The 17,839-nt window shown below is 41.7% G+C and overlaps 1 protein-coding gene across 1 annotated transcript in view; it reads left to right on the top strand.

Annotated features, from left to right (window-relative positions):
* The window catches only part of LOC107291140 (endothelial cell-selective adhesion molecule-like), a 63,479-nt gene that overhangs the window by 34,433 nt on the left and 11,207 nt on the right, over positions 1–17,839 (top strand). The window contains exon 2 of the mRNA XM_015820105.1: positions 15,660–15,814. Within this exon, the coding sequence (XP_015675591.1) occupies positions 15,660–15,814 (155 nt within the window). The remainder of the gene's footprint in view (positions 1–15,659; positions 15,815–17,839) is intronic.

The following is a 17,839-nucleotide window of genomic DNA, read 5'->3' as shown; positions in this document are numbered from 1 at the left end:
CAGCTACTCTCCAAAGCACCTGAAGGCAGGACGAGAAGCAACGGGTGGAAACTAACCAAAGAGAGAAGCAACCTAGAACTAAGGAGAAACTTCCTGACAGTTAGAACAATTAACCAGTGGAACAACCTGCCTCCAGAAGCGGTGAATGCACCAACACTGGAAGTTTTAAGAAGAAAATGGACAGCCATTTGTCCGAAATGGTATAGGGTCTCCTGCCTGAGCAGGGGGTTGGACTAGATGACCTCCAAGGTACCTTCCAACTTTATCATTATCATTATTATTATAATTCAAATGGGGCATTCCCATCACATTTACTTTTTGCTTTAAATTTAAAAAAAGCAAGTTGCTAGTCCTCATGGCAGCAAAGATCAGTTGGCAACTCTGTGACTGAGTAACCAAACCTCTACAGCTGAACAGAGTCCAGATTATAGAATAAAGAAACTATGGCTTCATAACCCTTGCTTAGCATCTCTCTCCTAGGGTCAGCAAAATCAAAATCAACAGTTATGTAACTGTGTTCAATTAATATAACGAATGCCAATAAACCAAGGCATTATGACAATTAATGCTAATTTATCCAGGTCTTTATAATAGGGTTTTTTTTACAATTAATGTTAATTCATCCATACATTATAGTTTATTGTAGTTAATGTTAATATGCTGATAAAATATGCCGCCTTATTCTCAATCACCAAACCAAGAAATTATCATGCCATTAATTTAATCACTGCAACTCTTAAGATTTATGTCATTAAATCGTGGTTTTACATTTTGTGCATTTTATTCTCTGTGATTGCAAAAGAGTCGTGGCAGCTGTGACAGTCTAACCCAGGGGTCTTCAAACTTGGCCCTTTTATGACTTGCGGACTTCAACTCCCAGAATTCCTCAGCCAGGCATGTGTGCCTGGCTGAGGAATTCTGGGAGTTGAAGTCCACAAGTCATAAAAGGGCCAAGTTTGAAGACCCCTGGTCTAACCTATTGCATTCACTCTGAGATGACCTGTAGCAAGAAGCAATTTTCCAGCCAAGAAATGTCTTCCTTTCAATGGAGGCTCATTACGTGAGAGAAAACGATCATCTCTTTGTTCTGTATATCATTTGGGACTGGCCTATCTCATTCCCTTAACTTCTGTGCACAGCCAATCAAGTAGGGTGGTGGTCTATCCTCCAAAGATGAGCAGCAAATCAATCAATCAACCAATCAATCAATCATATACAAATTGTTACTATCTAGGCCTGTTCTAATCATAATCTATGTCTTAATTAGGACTGGATCCTGGGGCCTCTCTGTTCTCGGTCCTCAGCGCCAGTTTTTGAAGCGTTGTTTCTGGCTGAGGTTTGTTGTGGGGAAAATATTAGATCCCATCGTCTTGCACTACTAGAAGGAAATAGAATAAAGAATTTGGCTGGAATCTCAACACACACACACACACACACACATCCACATTGTGGAAGGAAAACACTGACAGAAATAACGCTCACTACCATCTATGGCTTTAAAGATTGAAGCTGGAGTTTATAACAGTTTGCAAAACAAGTTAACAAGCTTGCTAAAACGCCAGAAAATGTACAGAATAAGAAAATGATGAATTTAATCATTCTATCCTTTCTTTTTAAACCATTGCTGCCTTCATTTTCCTTTAATTGACCCCATGTTCTCATGGTCTTAAGGGGAGATATATGTGACATCATCAGATGGGGAATGCAAATGTCCCAACTTTGGGTTCCGACTTCTGGCAAAGTCAGTTGGCACAGTTTGCTTGGCACTGGCTGTTATCAGGACTGTGGTTATGCACCATTGGTTTACTGCCAAATATGGTGCAATTTGGGAATTCGACCCATTCTATGGTATGCAGTCAGTAGAGCCAAACAGGGTCAAACTGGCAAGCCTGTACTATGTGCTCACCCTTTTCTCTTTGTCCTTGTATAGTATCAAATTTACTGACCTCTTTTCAAAGGTCAGGAACTGACTTGGGTGCTAAAGGCAATTTCTTCCCCAACCTGATGCTTTCTGAATGTGTTGGACTTCAACTCCCAGGATTCTTAGCTAGCAAGAAGGCCATTATAAAATGATAGAGAAGGGAAATGCAGGAACAATCAAGGAGCTTTGCTTTTTTTATGACTCTGGAAATCTCCTATAAGCATGATTCCTGAAAAAATGGATTGTGTGGTATTCCATCATTTTGACTTGGGAAGCTAATGAAGACTGTATCTCCAACTTTGTCATTTTGGCCAATACTTCTGTCTAAGGATCAGTAGATCTTCTGGTGGAAAGTAAGCCTGTTTTTAGGTACTAAAACCTAAAAGGATACAGGAGCAGTTCTCATTGTCCAATGCTCTGTCTATAAATACTAAAAATCCACAACGTTCAACGTCAGCCAATTTTCAGGGAAGCCGAGTTCTTACTTAGCCTTCTAAGTGTGTTGTCCAGGACTTGGCTGCTTCTTCCTGTTAAGTAAGTCCATCTGAGCAACAAATCTGAATACGTTGCAGATAATGTAGGTTGCAGATCACGTGAAGTATTAATACCACTTTACAATGCCTTGGTGAGGCCACACTTGGAATACTGCATCCAGTTTTGGTCACCACGATGTAAAAAAGAAGTTGAGACTCTAGAAAGAGTACAGAGAAGAGCAACAAAGATGATTAGGGGACTGGAGGCTAAAACATATAAGGAACGGTTGCTGGAATTGGGTATGTCTAGTTTAACGAAGAGAAGGACAAGGGGGGACATGATAACAGTCTTCCAATATCTCAGGGGCTGCCACAAAGAAGAGGGAGTCAAGCTATTCTCCAAAGCGCCTGAAGGCAGGACAAGAAGCAACGGATGGAAACTAATCAAGGAGAGAAGCAACCTAGAATTAAGGAGAAACTTCCTGACAGTTAGAACAATTAACCAGTGGAACAACCTGCCTCCAGAAGCAGTGAATGCTCCAACACTGGAAGTTTTTAAGAAGAGACTGGACAGCCATTTGTCCGAAATGGTATAGGGTTTCCTGCCTGAGCAGGGGGTTGGATTAGATGACCACCAAGGTCCCTTCCAACTTTACTATTATTATTATTAATGTGTGAAATTGTCCAGATTGAGAAACTCACAGACCTTCTACGTGTGGGCAATTTCTGCAAAGAGTAGCATTTCCTCTCTGAAGAGATGACAAAGAGGAGATAAGGGTTTCTTTCAGTGACCTCTGTTGACACATGGCCAGTGGCCATTCTGAAAACAGGCCATCTCCAGTCCCTGGATGATTTCTGCTGTCTTTCTCTGCATATTGCTATCTCTTGCTCTCCGACTCAGATTGCTGGGACTATCGTCATTTAACTTGAATCCCAGCCAGTAAACTGGAAAGTTTTCTTCAATTCCTGAGGGTATAAATATAAATGTACAAATATAAAAGAAGCTGGGAACAACAACCAGACATGATTCTCTTCAACCAGAGAAGATCGCCTTCCCAGGCTGCTGATTCCATGCAGCTTTATTTACAAAATACTTTCTTAAGAGGATAGTTCTCTTTGAGTATTTTTCTCTTGCGCTCAGACTGCAGCTGTGAATACACACAACACACAGAACTGATGGGAACCGATCTGTGGAGAACAAGTGCCTGAGAAAAATGTGCCACTGGAATGTGGATGTGTGCACGCACACGTGCCTGCACGTGCACACATTTACAGATGTGGTATGCAACTTTTCTGAGTGTTGTGGCAGAGGCTGTACTCTGAAAAATATAGGGGACGGGGCCAGTCCAAAACTAAGTTTGAATTCATTTCATTCATCTTTCTAATTGATCATTTCACAACAATAAAGGTCGCACCCAAACACATTTGAAAGCATCCTGAGAATAAAGAAGAAGAAGAAAAATGCAGGAGGGGAAGACTTAACAGAAAATTGAAGGTTAGATTTTGTACAGTATTCATGTTTTTGGAAGAAGGGGGATTGCCACCCAGCAACCAAATCCTCACTTACATATTCCCTCCCCCCTCCTCGGCATCCTGGCTCTTGAGTAATCTCAGGCAAGGGTCCAGATTAATTTCTCCCAGGTGTGTGGGAAGCTCACATTTTAAGTTTTCTCATAAGAGTAGGAATGTCTCAATGTGGGAGATAAATTGGTGGTATCGCCAGAATAAAGAGAAGCTACTGAAGGAAGTTCTCAGGAGTGTCCAGCCTTGGTCATTTTAAGACCTGCTGGCATGCTGGCTGGGGAATTCTGGGAGTTGAAATCCATAAGTGGCCAAGGTTAGACACCCCTTGTGTACTTGGCCAACCTGTGACTTGACTGTAAACTCCAAGTTACAGTTACTACGTTCCATGATGTGGCATAAACAATTTATAGAAAATAAGTCAGGAAGAAAATGCATTATGGCTGATGTTGAATGTTGTGGAATTTTTAGTATTTATAGATGGCAGCATTGGACAACGAGAACTGTTCCTGTATCCTTTTAGGTTTTGGTACCTAAAAACAGGCTTACTTTCCCCCAGAAGATCTATTGATCCTTAGACGGAAGTGTTGACCAAAATGACACGGTTGGACAACAGACATCTTCCCTTGCTGATGAAAATAAATCCATTTCACATACAGTACATAGTTCTTGCTCAGCTCTGGAATACGGATCCTTTGCTTTCTCTCCCACCTGTCCTATTTCTTCAGCCATCTCAAATCTCTGGATTGTTAACCCACTGGATTTCTCCTCAAGCCAGGATTTCTTAAGGTCTTATATTCTTAAAATGGAGTAAGCTATTCTTAGTGTTCAACGGTATCGGTTAATCTACTACCTTGTCGCCATAGATGAGTTGTACCATAGCTGTTCAATGGAGGAGAAGCTTTGTGGGACTTTGAGTATGTGCTTCAACAGCTACGTTGTGTGAGCTGTTAAGGTTGGTCTAATCCCCGCCTTTGTTTTAGTTGCCTCTTGAGGCGCTTGGAATCTGGTGCTTTCCTGAGAAACCAACTTATCGCTTTTCCGCAGAGCTTCCTGCCCAGAAGTTGCAAGACATGGCCAGGAAATCGGATAGAACATCTGGTGGTTGGAAGGATGCATATCCAAGCAGCTTATAAGGAATTTAAAAATATCTGCGTCTCCATGAAAGGTCATTGCCCTAGGAGATCTTGCTTCGTAAGAACACCATTGTTGCAGGATGCAAAGTTACACAATGACGAATAAAGATTTGGAAGGGTGACCCTTTTGTTGTCTCGAGCATTGATCTCCAATTTAGCATTTATTTAATCCTTGTTCCCTGGTACATAGCAGGAGGAGCTGGGATTCAACAGGAAGTCATTTGCTTTCTGTACAGAAGGTCCCAGTCTGAATTCTAGGGTAGGCAGTTAAAAGGTTTAATGTGCAAGTAATTAGGATTATCTTGGAAAATAAAAGTTACAGCCCGACAAGTCTGGAGATCACAAAGTCTACAAAGTTGAGGCGATTCATCTATATCAAGACTTTGAGCCCCAGTCTGCATGCAGCCATCCAAAGTTTTGGTTGTTTGCTCCCAGAATTCCTCTAGAAATTGTCACCCTTTATGTTTATTATGTTTATTAATTAACACATTTATTTAACTATAGTGCAATATATAAATATTTAGCTGATTTTAATAATGGTTCAAGGTAAATGCAAATTATATCTGGTGCAGTATTGATTCTAGATCCATCCACTTGCTTTTTCCAGTGGTACCTACTTTTGATAGGAGAGCATCCACTTATTCCAGGTTAATGGCTGATGCAATCCTCACTCGTTCACTCATTCTCAGATAGTGAATAGGACAAGGCCCCATGAAGCCAGAAGTCTATGGTAGTCCAGAAATAATGGAATAATGCAACTGGAAGACAACCAATATTGTCAGAGCCTCTTGCTGGTATCTAAAGATATCCAAGTCTGGAATTTGAATTGCTAAAGAATCTTGGAGCTATCCTGCAATTTTGTTTCTGTATTTCTATAGAAACTATTGTGACCATGTTTCAGGATTGGTTTTAACTTTCTTTGGTTTGGGGCATTCCCTACTGGTGATCAAGATCTCTAGACTTTGGTATAAGCTCTTATCTGCAGTCCAGTTATTCTTGAAGAAGTTAACCTCCCATTCAACTATTGTGTACTGTAGAGTTGGGAAACGTATGGCTAAATCTTAGTTAATTGGACCAACCCTGGATCTCAGGACCAACCCTTGATCTCAGAATCTCTGTCTCTTCCTTGTCGTCAATAAAATAATGACTATATCTCAGTGCTAGGGAATTCAACACTTAAACAGGTTGGGTTGTTCTTGCAGTTATATTGGTAATGAAGCAATGCAGAAACATTTTTGAGTATTGTCTTTTCCACTGTATAACATCTCTTAGGTGTTCTCCTGATGTGGACACTTGTAAGAGTGAATCTCTGCAGCACGAAATACTCATTTTGCTATTCAGTGATGGTTTGTGCATCTGAAAACCCCTGGATTTCTGGCCGATGGGAAAACTGGCATATACAATGGCTGTTTTTAAAGCTTCTGCCACACAGTTGTGTAGCCATGAAGTCCAACCTGAGAAGGATGGTGAAAAATTGTAACTTTATCAACCGTTTCATTCTAATAAGCTGAGCCGTTGCCTCCAGATAAGGAGGAACGTGAAATTAGAAAGCTTCCACTGGTTCCAGAGCTGATCTAAAGGTGAAGAAAAATCATGGTCTCTCTGCAGCTTGAGAGAAGTGGAAAACAAAGCACAGGTTAGCCCCAGTTCTGTATGGCCCACCCAGGATGCACCTGAGCTGCCTCTTTCATGATTCTGGGATCATCTACCAAAAGGAAATAACTTCTTAAAGTGGTTCATGAGTAGTCAAATGTCCCATATTAAACAAGGTTTCCACCCAACCCCCTCCTCCAAATCCATTTCCTGTCTAAACCAGAGACATTGTTTAGACAGGAAGTGGGTTTGGGGGGGACGACTGGTGGAAACCTTGTTTAACATGGGGCATTTGACTACTCTTGAAACATCTTCTTTCTCAGGAAAACAACAGTTAACAGCAAGCAGCCTGATTTCCCATGATGGAAACTGTTCATTCATATGGATACATTTATACATCCTGCATGGGCACTAATGTTCAGCATGAAGGACGTTCACATTGGTTGTATAAAATCCCTGCAGGACTCTTCCACAGAAAATCAGTTTGTGGAAGGTCATCCCAGCCCTACGTCCACGTCACAGGATCATCCCTCGTGTGGCCCTCTTGTTCTGCTGCTTCTGCCCCACTGATTTTGAGACGGCTTGTGTCAGATGTTCTACCAGGATATTATCTCCTCTGTAAGACTAAGCACATGTCTTATTAAAAGCTAAACGTGTCAGCTAACAGAAGATCTTTCAAAAAAGAGCTCAAACTCTCATAGAGTCAGAAGTAAGCGCTGGGGAGGTCATAACAGTGGGTGGCAACCATGCCAGATAAACATATTTGTGAAATGGTATTAATGAGCCTGGCTTGTTGATTTTGAATGCCTGTGCTGTTTAATGGGCTATTAAACCAGATTGTTCCTTTATTTGAAGATAAATAATGCAAAAAATATGCTACTTCTCTTTCTCTCCAATGAACATTTATTTGTATTCCATCAATACATTTTTGTAGACCCCAGAAGTGTAGATAAATAGATTCTCTTTGAGGTGCTATGATGAGCTTCCACATTTCAAAATCTATCCCTGAACCACCATCTATTGTAGGCAAAGTTCTATGCTTGGATTGGAATTGGAAGATCAGAGAGATTTCACAGAATAACAGAATCGGAAGGAACCTTGGAGGTCTTCTAGTCCAACTCCCTGCTCAAGCAGGAGACCTACACCATTTTAGACAAATGGTTGTCCAGTCCCTTCTTAAAAGCCTCCAGTGTTGGAGCAACCTCAATTTCTAAAAGGCAAGCTGTTCCACTGGTTGATGGTTCTTACTGTCAGGAAATTTCTCCTTAGTTCTAGGTTGCTTCAGTTTCCATCCGTTGCTTCTGATGATGTTACCTAGTTTGGGTAATGAAACGTCTGCAAGAAAACAAGCAAGCTCAGAGAGCACCAAGGACCCCTCATTTTAACCCTGAGCTACATTCTCCTTTATTGGCAACTATGGTTAGCCAAGAAGTTCCCAGGTAGGGTATGAAATGAGTGGGACCATGGCTGTTCCAGTACCACAGGTCTCTTCCTTTGCTTCCAATTGCATCTTGCCCCTAAAAGAGAAAATACAAGGACTTAATCTCAAACTAGGAATTGTTATGTTAGGAGGGAAAAGTGGAAGCAATGATGTTAACATTAGCAACTCTCTTCATGCTGCTTTCAGGCATGACCTGTTGGTCTCTCTTCAGAAGAACATTCTTCCTCTCTGCTAGTCCTCCTCCTGCATTGCCACCGAATACTCCAGAGGGGCTCCAGGTAGCTTTTACTCTGCTGACCTCAAAGGATTGTCCTGCTCAGGTCTCCATCCTTGGAACCCCTCCGACTTGGAATTTCCTACTCTGACCTGTTAATATTCCTTGAGACTTGCCTTCTGGTTCATGTCATCAGATTTGCTAGTAACAACGCCTGCTTTCTGTTGCTTACCAGACAAATCACATTGACAGGTGGCCTTTATGTTATGAACTATCTCCAAGGAAACAAGTAGCACATCTTTATTTTTGCTAAAATAAGATTTTAAAATTCAGGGAGGGAGGGAGGGAGGAAGGAAGGAAGGAAGGAAGGAAGCTTCCCACCTCCCCACTTCCATTTTGCCGGGAAAAATCTATAGAAATAAACAACCATCAGTTTCAGAGAGAACCAAAGAGGAATAGTAGATTGCTGTTCGTACTAGTGTTTTCTCTTGTCCCAAAGTCACCTCGTTTTCCCTATCTGTACCTTCCAAGCAGGATGGACCCCAATTCTTGTCATTCCCTCATAGGGTAGAACAAAGTTTTCTAGACATATTTTCCTTCATTCTGCAAAGGTAGCCAATAATGCCGAGGGTCATTTTATTGCTGTCATTAACAAGGAGAAATGTGTCATTGGGTTTCTTTTGTGGATAGGAAAAGGGAAAGTAGTTTTTGCTGTGGTTTGTTGTAGATGTAAATTCCACCTTCCCTCCATGAGCTCAAAGCTCTGTGCGTAGCTTCTCTCCTCCTCATATTTCTTCACAACAATAATCTTGTGGGTTGCAGAAGACGGACTGACCTGAAGCCGCCCAGACAGTTTCTATGGATAACAGTGAACTTGAACCTGGCCCTAATTCAGCACATCAACCCTTCTATCATTCTGCCTTTTTTAGTGTAAAGTGTCCCCTCTTCCCAGATGAGTTGATGACCTGCAGCTCCTGGCCTCCATTAGCTAATGGCAGAACGTCTTGGACCAAAACAGGAAGCAAAACAGGAAGTGTGAGGATTTCACACTTCAGGTTGGCTGGCTCCTGATTTATCCAACCAGAAGGCAAGCACTTGTTCTTCAGCCCCGTAACTCCAACCCATTAGTTCAGGGGTCCTCAACCTTGGCGACTTTAAGACTTGTGGACTTCAACTCCCAGAATTCCTCAGTCAGCAAAGCTGGCTGAGGAATTCTGGGAGTTGAAGTCCACAAGTCTTAAAGTCGTCAAGGTTGAGGACCCCTGCATTAGTTGGTGGACTGAAGATCCTGTTTGCTTGCCTCTCAAATGAACAGCTTGGTCCTTCTAGAAATATTCTTTTGGATCTCTGGCGTGGAGGCACTCAGGATGGTGGGCCTGGAGAGGGTTAGTGGTCTCCCATTTCTTGTAGAGGGGTCCTAACTTCCATGGCTAACAAAAGATCTGTGATTGCAACTGTGGAGAACCGATAGCAAAGAGGGAGGCCCCTGGGAAAAAATCTTGGCATTTTATCGAGCAAAACAGAAGGGCAGCTTCCTGTTGTTATCCCAGGCGGTTTCCTAGGTTTTGTTTCCCCAAAGCCTTTGGTGGAAATGACTGGACCTGTTGCCAAAGAGCAGTTTCTGTAATGGGGGGGGGGTGCTGGGGGCTGGACTCCCATTATCGCCAGTGTTCCTGCTTCCGGCATCTTGAAGTCAGGCCTTGGAAGACAGGAAATCTCTTCCTCCTGATGGCAGGTGGTGCATCCTTTAAGGAGCCCGAAGGGGCCAAAAAATACATCTCGGCTGTTAGCAACGTATAGCATTTTTGCTTTCTGACAAAGGGGTGTGTATGTGTGTGTGTGTGTGTGTGTACGCGTGCATGCATCTGCCTTTCTAAAGAAAAAAAATGTATTTAAATACTTTCCATCCTGTTTGCAAAGAAATTTCATCCTGTTTCATTTAAGGGAGACGCAAAGCAAAAAAAACATAAATGACCCGTCCTTTGGGAAGGAATTCCAAGGAAGCCGGTGCATTAAAATCAGTTTCTGGTCCTTGAGTGTGATGCTTCTCACTGAAGAAGCTACATTTCTGATGCTAATCAAGGTTGCTGTCCTAGTGTTTGGGGGGATTTAGGAAAGCAGCAAGTCACAGGCCAGGTCTTAAGGATGTATGATGATTCCCTGGACCTCTGGGCAATTTTGTTTCCTCTCTGACATCTTGGGTATTATTGTGTCAGGAAAATGCAGAGCGTTTTCAGAGCATCTGATTCCACTTGATTTTCTCACCCTGAAGCTGTGAGATTCCACTTGGGCCAATCGGAATCAACCCCGTCACTTTTCAAGAATGGTTAACTTTCCTCTGAAATGCTCATTGGGGCTGAGATGCTTAATAATTACCAATTTCAAAGAAGGAGATCCAAAGCTCAAAAGAGATTAAAGCTAATTTGCATCAAAACCCACCTTCCAATTTCCCCCCAATTTCCCTTTTTCTTATTTATTCCAGGGGCCCTTTGGAATTTCTATGGGGGGGGGAGTGTTCTTTAAAGCTTATTTTATTATGCTATTTTTCTGAGAGTTGGACAGAGGTGCCACCGTTGTTTTTCTATTATATATATATATATCACTCCCAATCTAAACAGGGTGAAGTTTATTTAAATGGTCCAATTGTAGGAGTTAGGAAGGACCACAAGAATCATCTCCTCCAACCTTCTGCGAAATTCAGAAAAACCAGTTAAACCATCCCAACATCCTAAAAACCTTCAGAGAGGATGAATCCATACCTCTACAGTCCCAGAGGTGCTTTTCCAAGAGGCAACAATTTTGCTTCTCATCCAAGAAGCTTCTTCCATCCTTCACTACTGAAAAAGCTTTTTGGATGAGAAGCAAAATATTTTCAACGAAAAAAACCAAAAACAAAGTCCAGTTGCCTTTTGTAAAAGCACCTTTGGGACAACTATGACTTGGATAGTAATAATAATAATAATAATAATAATAATAATAATAATAATAATAATAATAATAATAATAATAATAATAATAATAATAATAATAATAATAAAAAAGTTGGAAGGGACCTTGGAGGTCATCTAGTCCAACCCCCTGCTCAGGCAGGAAACCCTATACCATTTCAGACAAATGGCTGTCCAGTCTCTTCTTAAAAACTTTCAGTGTTGGAGCATTCACCGCTTCTGGAGGCAGGTTGTTCCACTGGTTAATTGTTCTAACTGTCAGGAAGTTTCTCCTTAGTTCCAGGTTGCTTCTCTCCTTGATTAGTTTCCATCTGTTGCTTCTTGTCCTGCCTTCAGGTGCTTTGGAAAATAGCTTGACTCCCTCTTCTTTGTGGCAGCCCCTGAGATATTGGAACACTGCTGTCATGTCCCCCCTCGTCCTTCTCTTCATTAAACTAGACATTCCCAATTCCAGCAGCCGTTCCTCATATGTTTTAGCCTCCAGTCTCCTAATCATCTTTGTTGCTCTTCTCTGTACTCTTTCTAAAGTCTCAACATCTTTTTTACATCGCGGTGATCAAAACTGGATGCCGTATTCCAAGTGTGGCCTTACCAAGGCATTGTAAAGTGGTATTAACACTTCATGTGATCTTGATGATTGAGACTCTCCATAGACACATCATCTCTATAGGTTAACCATTCCACTGATACACAGATATTGCCATCAGGGTGTGTGTGTGTGTGTGTGTGTGTTAATACAGTGTATATTTAAATGAAATCTAGGTAGCTTCAAAACCACCATTATTTTGAGAACTAGTTTCTATGGCAATGGAAAATAATTTCCGATCATCTTCCCTATGGCATTCCTTGAAGAACATTGGTGCATTCTACCAGGCAGGTTGCAAGCCATCAGGGATCTGATCAAACAATAGATGACAAGATCCTACATCCCACACCTGGGAATTTGCTCCACTTCAGAATAATGAAACCCTTTTGTGTTTCTGCACGCATATGTTTTCAAGGAACCAAAAGAAAGGGGAATTTGAAAACATTTCAATGAGAAGTGGAAATCACAGGATGGGTGAGCAAGGATGGGATAGTTCCAGGAAAGGCTCAAGCTGACCATGGAACTCTAAAAGGGACAGTTTCAAGAAGCAGGTTCTATACGATGCTTTTCACAGAAAGTTAGCATATATGCTTATTGAAAACATTTTTCTTCAACCAGCAAGGCTTCCAGAGAAACTAGAGAGAAGGACAGTCCTTGCCAGCAGGTTTACAGCCTAAAAAAAAAATTAATATAAAAGGAAATATATAGAAGGACTACGTAGAAGTAGTTGAGGAAGCATGGAGGCTGGTGGCTCTGGTCTTCCAGCAGATCCTGACTTCCCATGTCATCTCCTCCTGATGTTGCTTGGGGGAATGGTCTGCCCCAAACCCTTTTCTAGGAAAAAGGAGGAATCCCAGTTATTCATCTTTTCTGACCTCTTCACTATCCTGGTGTTCAAAGGGACCCCCAAAATGAAATAGATTAGCAATACTTTTTCCTCCAGACCTGAGACGAGGTGGAGAGCACATTCCACAAGGACAATTTTATTCGCTGAAGAGGAAAAACCATTTCATTATGAATTCAATTCCATCATTAAGAAGAGACTAGATGTTCACCTGTCTAAGATGGTATAGACTATAGGTTCTCCTGTTTGAGCAGGGGTCTGGACTAGAAGACCCCCCAAGGTCCCTTCCAGCTCTGTTCTGTTCTGTTCCATTCTGTTCCATTCCATATTCTATTCTATTCTATTCTATTCTATTCTATTTATTCCATTCCATATTCTATCCTATCCTATCCCATTCCATTCCATTCCCATTCCCATTCCATATTCTATTCCATATTCTATTCCATATTCTATTCCGTATTCTGTATTCTATTCCTGTTTCCAAGGGTAGTTTGGGGGGGGTGTATCACAGCTGCAAAACATCCTGTCATATGTTTATGAACCAAAAGTCCTCCAATATTGTAACTGATTTGGAAGCTGTTTCATGGGAACAGCAGGTCCACATTGTGAATGCCCACAAGCATTCACAATGCCCCCAAGGTCGAATACTTACAATCCTGAATTGTAACCTGTCCTTTTTTTTCTTCTTTCTACAGTGGTTCGACTTACAATCACTTGTTTAGCGACCGTATGAAGTTACAACAGCACTGGGAAAAGTGACTTATGATCATTTTTCACACTTACGACCATTACAGCACCCCCACAATCAAAATACCCGCTGCTTGGCAAACCAGTTCATATTTATGACGGCTGCTCTGTCCTGGGATCATGTGGATCCCCTTTTGTGACCTTCTGACCAGCAAAGTCAATGGGGAAGCCAGATTCACTTAACAACCGGGTCACTAACTTAACAAGTGCAGTGGTTCACTTAACAACTGTGGCAAGAAAGGTCGTAAAATGGAGCAAAACTCACTTAACAACTTTGGGCTCTGTGGTGGTCATAAGTCAAGGATTATCTGTACAGAACATTCTGCCAGGGGGTGGGGTGGATATCAGATGTCTTTGCTATGGAAAGGGGTGATGTAAAATGATTTTACAATTTGAGTTTTCAGTGCTCTTTATTCAGAGAGAAATTGCCCTCTTCTGGCACGCATTTTCTTTTTCTTTTTTTAAAGAAAAATCATGTTCTCAAAATAGAAATACTGATGAGAGAGGCTAGCAGCTTTTCCAAGTGTGATGAAGTTGGGTTTTTTTTTTTAAAAAAAGTCAGTCTCTCGTGATGGGCATTTGACGATGGCAACCGTTCGGTGGTTAGTTGAGCATGTCGAGTTGAGTTTAACTGTTGCTTTTTGAGAATGGTTTTCCACAAGGTCTCGATAGGAAGTCGGAGACGCGCAGAATGATTTAGCCTCGACGTATTTCCATCAGAAAGAGGTAAAATTCCACTGAGGAAAAAAATGCTGGCAGTTTGCTAGCAATAGTAAAAGTCTCCACCTCTTCCTAGGGAACATTCTGGATGGGGGAGCCAGGGAGTTGATGGAAATAGTGGTGGGAGGTTCAGAGGTCACTTCAAATAAAGCAACATGATGCATCGAGTGTCGAAATCCTTAGCAACAAGATTGTTAGGTTAAAAACCTATCGCTGTGTGCAGTGGTGGGATTCAAATATGTCAACAACCGGTTCTCTGTGTGGATACCGCTTCCAGAAGTCCATATATGGGCCTGGACAACAAAAAATTAGCTATCGGTTCTGCCGAAGTGGCACGAACACGCTGAATCCCACCACTGGTTGTGTGGTTCTTGGAATGGATATTGGGTTTTTTTCTTGTTAAATATACTGAGGAAAGATTCTTACACTCATCTGCCTCTCACTGGCTTAATTGCACAGTTCAGACTTCACCATTCACCTTAATGTTAGGTGTCATTTGAAGTTAGCGGGAAGCATCTTGCAAAGACTTCCTTTGAGCCCCAATGATTTTATGTATGGAACTAGTGAGATCCTGAAGTCTATTCCTTTCCATTGTATAAAAACACCTGTGCAAAGCAACAATCCAAAAGCAGACCAGAAGAAAACACTCTAGTTCAGTGTTTCTCAACCTGGACCAGTTTCTGAGGTGTGGACTTCAACTCCTAGAATTCCCCAGCCAATCCACTGTCCCAAATAGAAGTATTTCCTCTAAAGCAGGGGTAGGCAACCTTGGCTCTTTTATGACTTGTGGACTTCAACTCCCAGAATTCCTCAGAGAGCAAAGCTGGCTGAGGAATTCTGGGAGTTGAAGTCCACAAGTCATAAAAGAACCAAGGTTGCCTACCCCTGCTCTAAGGGAATACCCTAAATTCTCTGCATCCTAAACAGCATTCCTGTCTGGGTTGCCCAAACAGTTTTGTCTTGTCTGAACACATTTAGGTTACATGTAGTTTTCTCAATGAAAACTGCCTGTAGGTATTTGTTTCCCTGGGGTGATTTCAGACAATAACTCATAACACGTCCATACTTCATACTGTATTACTGTAGTCCTTGACTTACGGCCCCAATTAAGCCCAACATTTATGTCACTAAGCCAGAAATTTGTTAAGTGAGTTTTGCCCCGTTTTACAACTTTGCTTTGCCACATTTGTTAAGTTAATCACGGCAGTTCAATTAGTAACACGGTTGTTAAGTGAATCTGGCTTCCTCATTGTCTTTGCTTGTCAGAAGGTTGCAAAAGGGGGATCACGTGACCCCCCCTCCCAGGTCACTGCAACCGTCATAAATGTGAGTCAGTTGCCCAGCGTCTGAATTTGGATCACTTGAGCACTAGGATGCTGCAACGGTCTTAAGTATGAAAAATGGTCATGCGTTACTTTTTTCAGTGCTATTGTAACTTCGAAACGGTCACTAAACGAACTGTTGTAAGTCGAGGACTATCTGTAACCAGCCCTTCTGTTTCTTTTCTCCTTGCAGGACTGTCTTCTGCTGTCTTGGAAGTGGAAGTTGGACAAACGTCAGTGACAGTGATCCAAGGACAGCAGGCCATACTTCCCGTCTCGTACACATCCACCAGTGTCAGCGTACCCTTTGTCACCTGGCACCGGGAAAGACCCGGGGAACGTTTGCAGGTATGGCCTCACTTTGCCAAGACTGGAAAAAATCCAAGGTCTGCTCTTGTCTAGGGAGATGCTCAGTCATCCAGGTCACGGTTGTCCCAAAGAGGCTTTTTCACGAGTCAACTGGACTTTCTTGTTTTTCTTTGAAGACGTTTCTCTTCTCATCCAAGAAGCTTCTTCAGCTCTGACTGGATGGTGGGGAATGGAAGGATTTATACTCCTTGCAGACAGCTGGTCAAAAAAGAAAAGAAAGAATGCAAATGACCAGCTGTCTGCAAGGAGTATAAATCCTTCCATTCCCCACCATCCAGTCAGAGCTGAAGAAGCTTCTTGGATGAGAAGCGAAAAGTCTTCAAAGAAAAACAAAAAAGTCCAGTTGACTCGTGAAAAAGCATCTTTGGGGGAATGTCTGCTCTTTTTTTCTAGAAATGGGCAACTGATAGGCTCCTAAAAACAGTTTGAATGTTGAGTAGAGTTTAACAACCCAGTTGACTGATCAATGGCCCAGCACTACAGATAAGAAGTAAAGGTAGTGATTTGAAGGCTCCATCTGTCCGAAAGAGGCATTTGTACATTTCTTGAATGGATTGGTTTGAGTTATATGTATGTATTCCACAATAAGCATTTAAATGACCTCTTTCTTTTCATGTGGGCTCCAAATTATGTCCTTAATGGCCATAGCAATGAATCCCATGTGCCTGCGATGAGGCCCTGAAATCTTGGACTATATGGAGAAATTCTATGCCTGTGTGATGATCTGCATGTAACATCCCCCTTAGTCTCAATTGTGGTCATGATCGAGCACTACCTGCACTGTATCAGAAAGACCACTAGGGCTAGCAGAACCAGGTGGCAAGAATCACGATGACCACTAGAGGGCAGCAGACTACAAGGGATGTCTGTATTTCCTTGGTAGGAGTTACAGATAGTCTTTGACTTAACAATTCATTTAGTAACCGTTCAAAGTTACAACGGCACTGAAAAAAGTGACTTATGACCATATTTCACACTTAACAACTGTGGTAACGTCTCCATGGTCATGTGATCAAAATTCTGATGCTTGGCCATTGACTCATATTTATGACGGCTGCTGTGTCCTGGGATCATGGGGGGGATCCCCGTTGCGACCTTCTGACAATCAAAGTCAATGGGGAAGCCAGATTCACTTAGCCACAGTTTGACTAATTTAACAACTGCAGTGATTCACTTAACAACTGTGGCAGGAAAGGTTGTAAAATGGGGCAAACTCACTGAAGAATGTTTCACTTAGCAACAGAAATGTTGGGCTCAATTGTAGTCCTAAGTCAAGGACAAACCTGCATTTGGACTTTTGCAGCCCAGATCTCTTAACCCAGTTTACACCCCTGGGTCAACAACTCTTGCGAGTTGAACAACGTCAGAGCTGGATCACATAGCAAACTGCAGATGGAAAGATTTAAAATTGAAGGGAAAGTCTTTCTTAAAGACAAGCTGGTTTTTTTAATGTAAAAATAGATGACAGTAAATGCATCTCCTCCTCAAAAATTGATTAATACCATGCCAAGATAAATAAGCAGAATTATCACAGAGATGTCAGTACAGCTCACATATATAGAAAAATGTCCGTCGACTTAAGACTTTTCTCACATTTAGGTTTGGTTCACTGAAATCCTTAAAGTGATTCCGTGACCATTAAAGTCAGTCTAAAGTTAAGGCTGTTTAATTTTTTTTTTAAATCATTTTTACTTTATTTTTACTTTTTTTTTTTTTCCAGTTGGGATACATCCCAATTCTGTTAAGCTTCCAGACTCTGCATCTATCTCAGGAGTTCCCAACTGGGGGTGCTTGTACCCCCAGGGGTGCGAGATGATATTCCAGGGGGTGTGAAAACTTGGATTTAGAAGTTTCAAAATTATAGTGTATATGCATAATTCATTTTGAACTTTTGTAAGGTGTGCGAGACTATATCAGATGCGTTCTAGGGATGTGGCATATAGAAAAAGTTGGGAACCGCTGATCTAACTCAATGAAAAAAAAATCAACATTAAAAAAATCAAG

This window comes from Protobothrops mucrosquamatus, unplaced genomic scaffold (genome assembly GCF_001527695.2).
Source record: "Protobothrops mucrosquamatus isolate PMUCROS unplaced genomic scaffold, P.Mucros_1.0 scaffold1067, whole genome shotgun sequence".
In the NCBI taxonomy this organism is placed as follows: domain Eukaryota; kingdom Metazoa; phylum Chordata; class Lepidosauria; order Squamata; family Viperidae; genus Protobothrops; species Protobothrops mucrosquamatus.
Note: the sequence above shows the minus strand (reverse complement) of the source record. Positions and strands in the feature narration are given on the sequence as shown.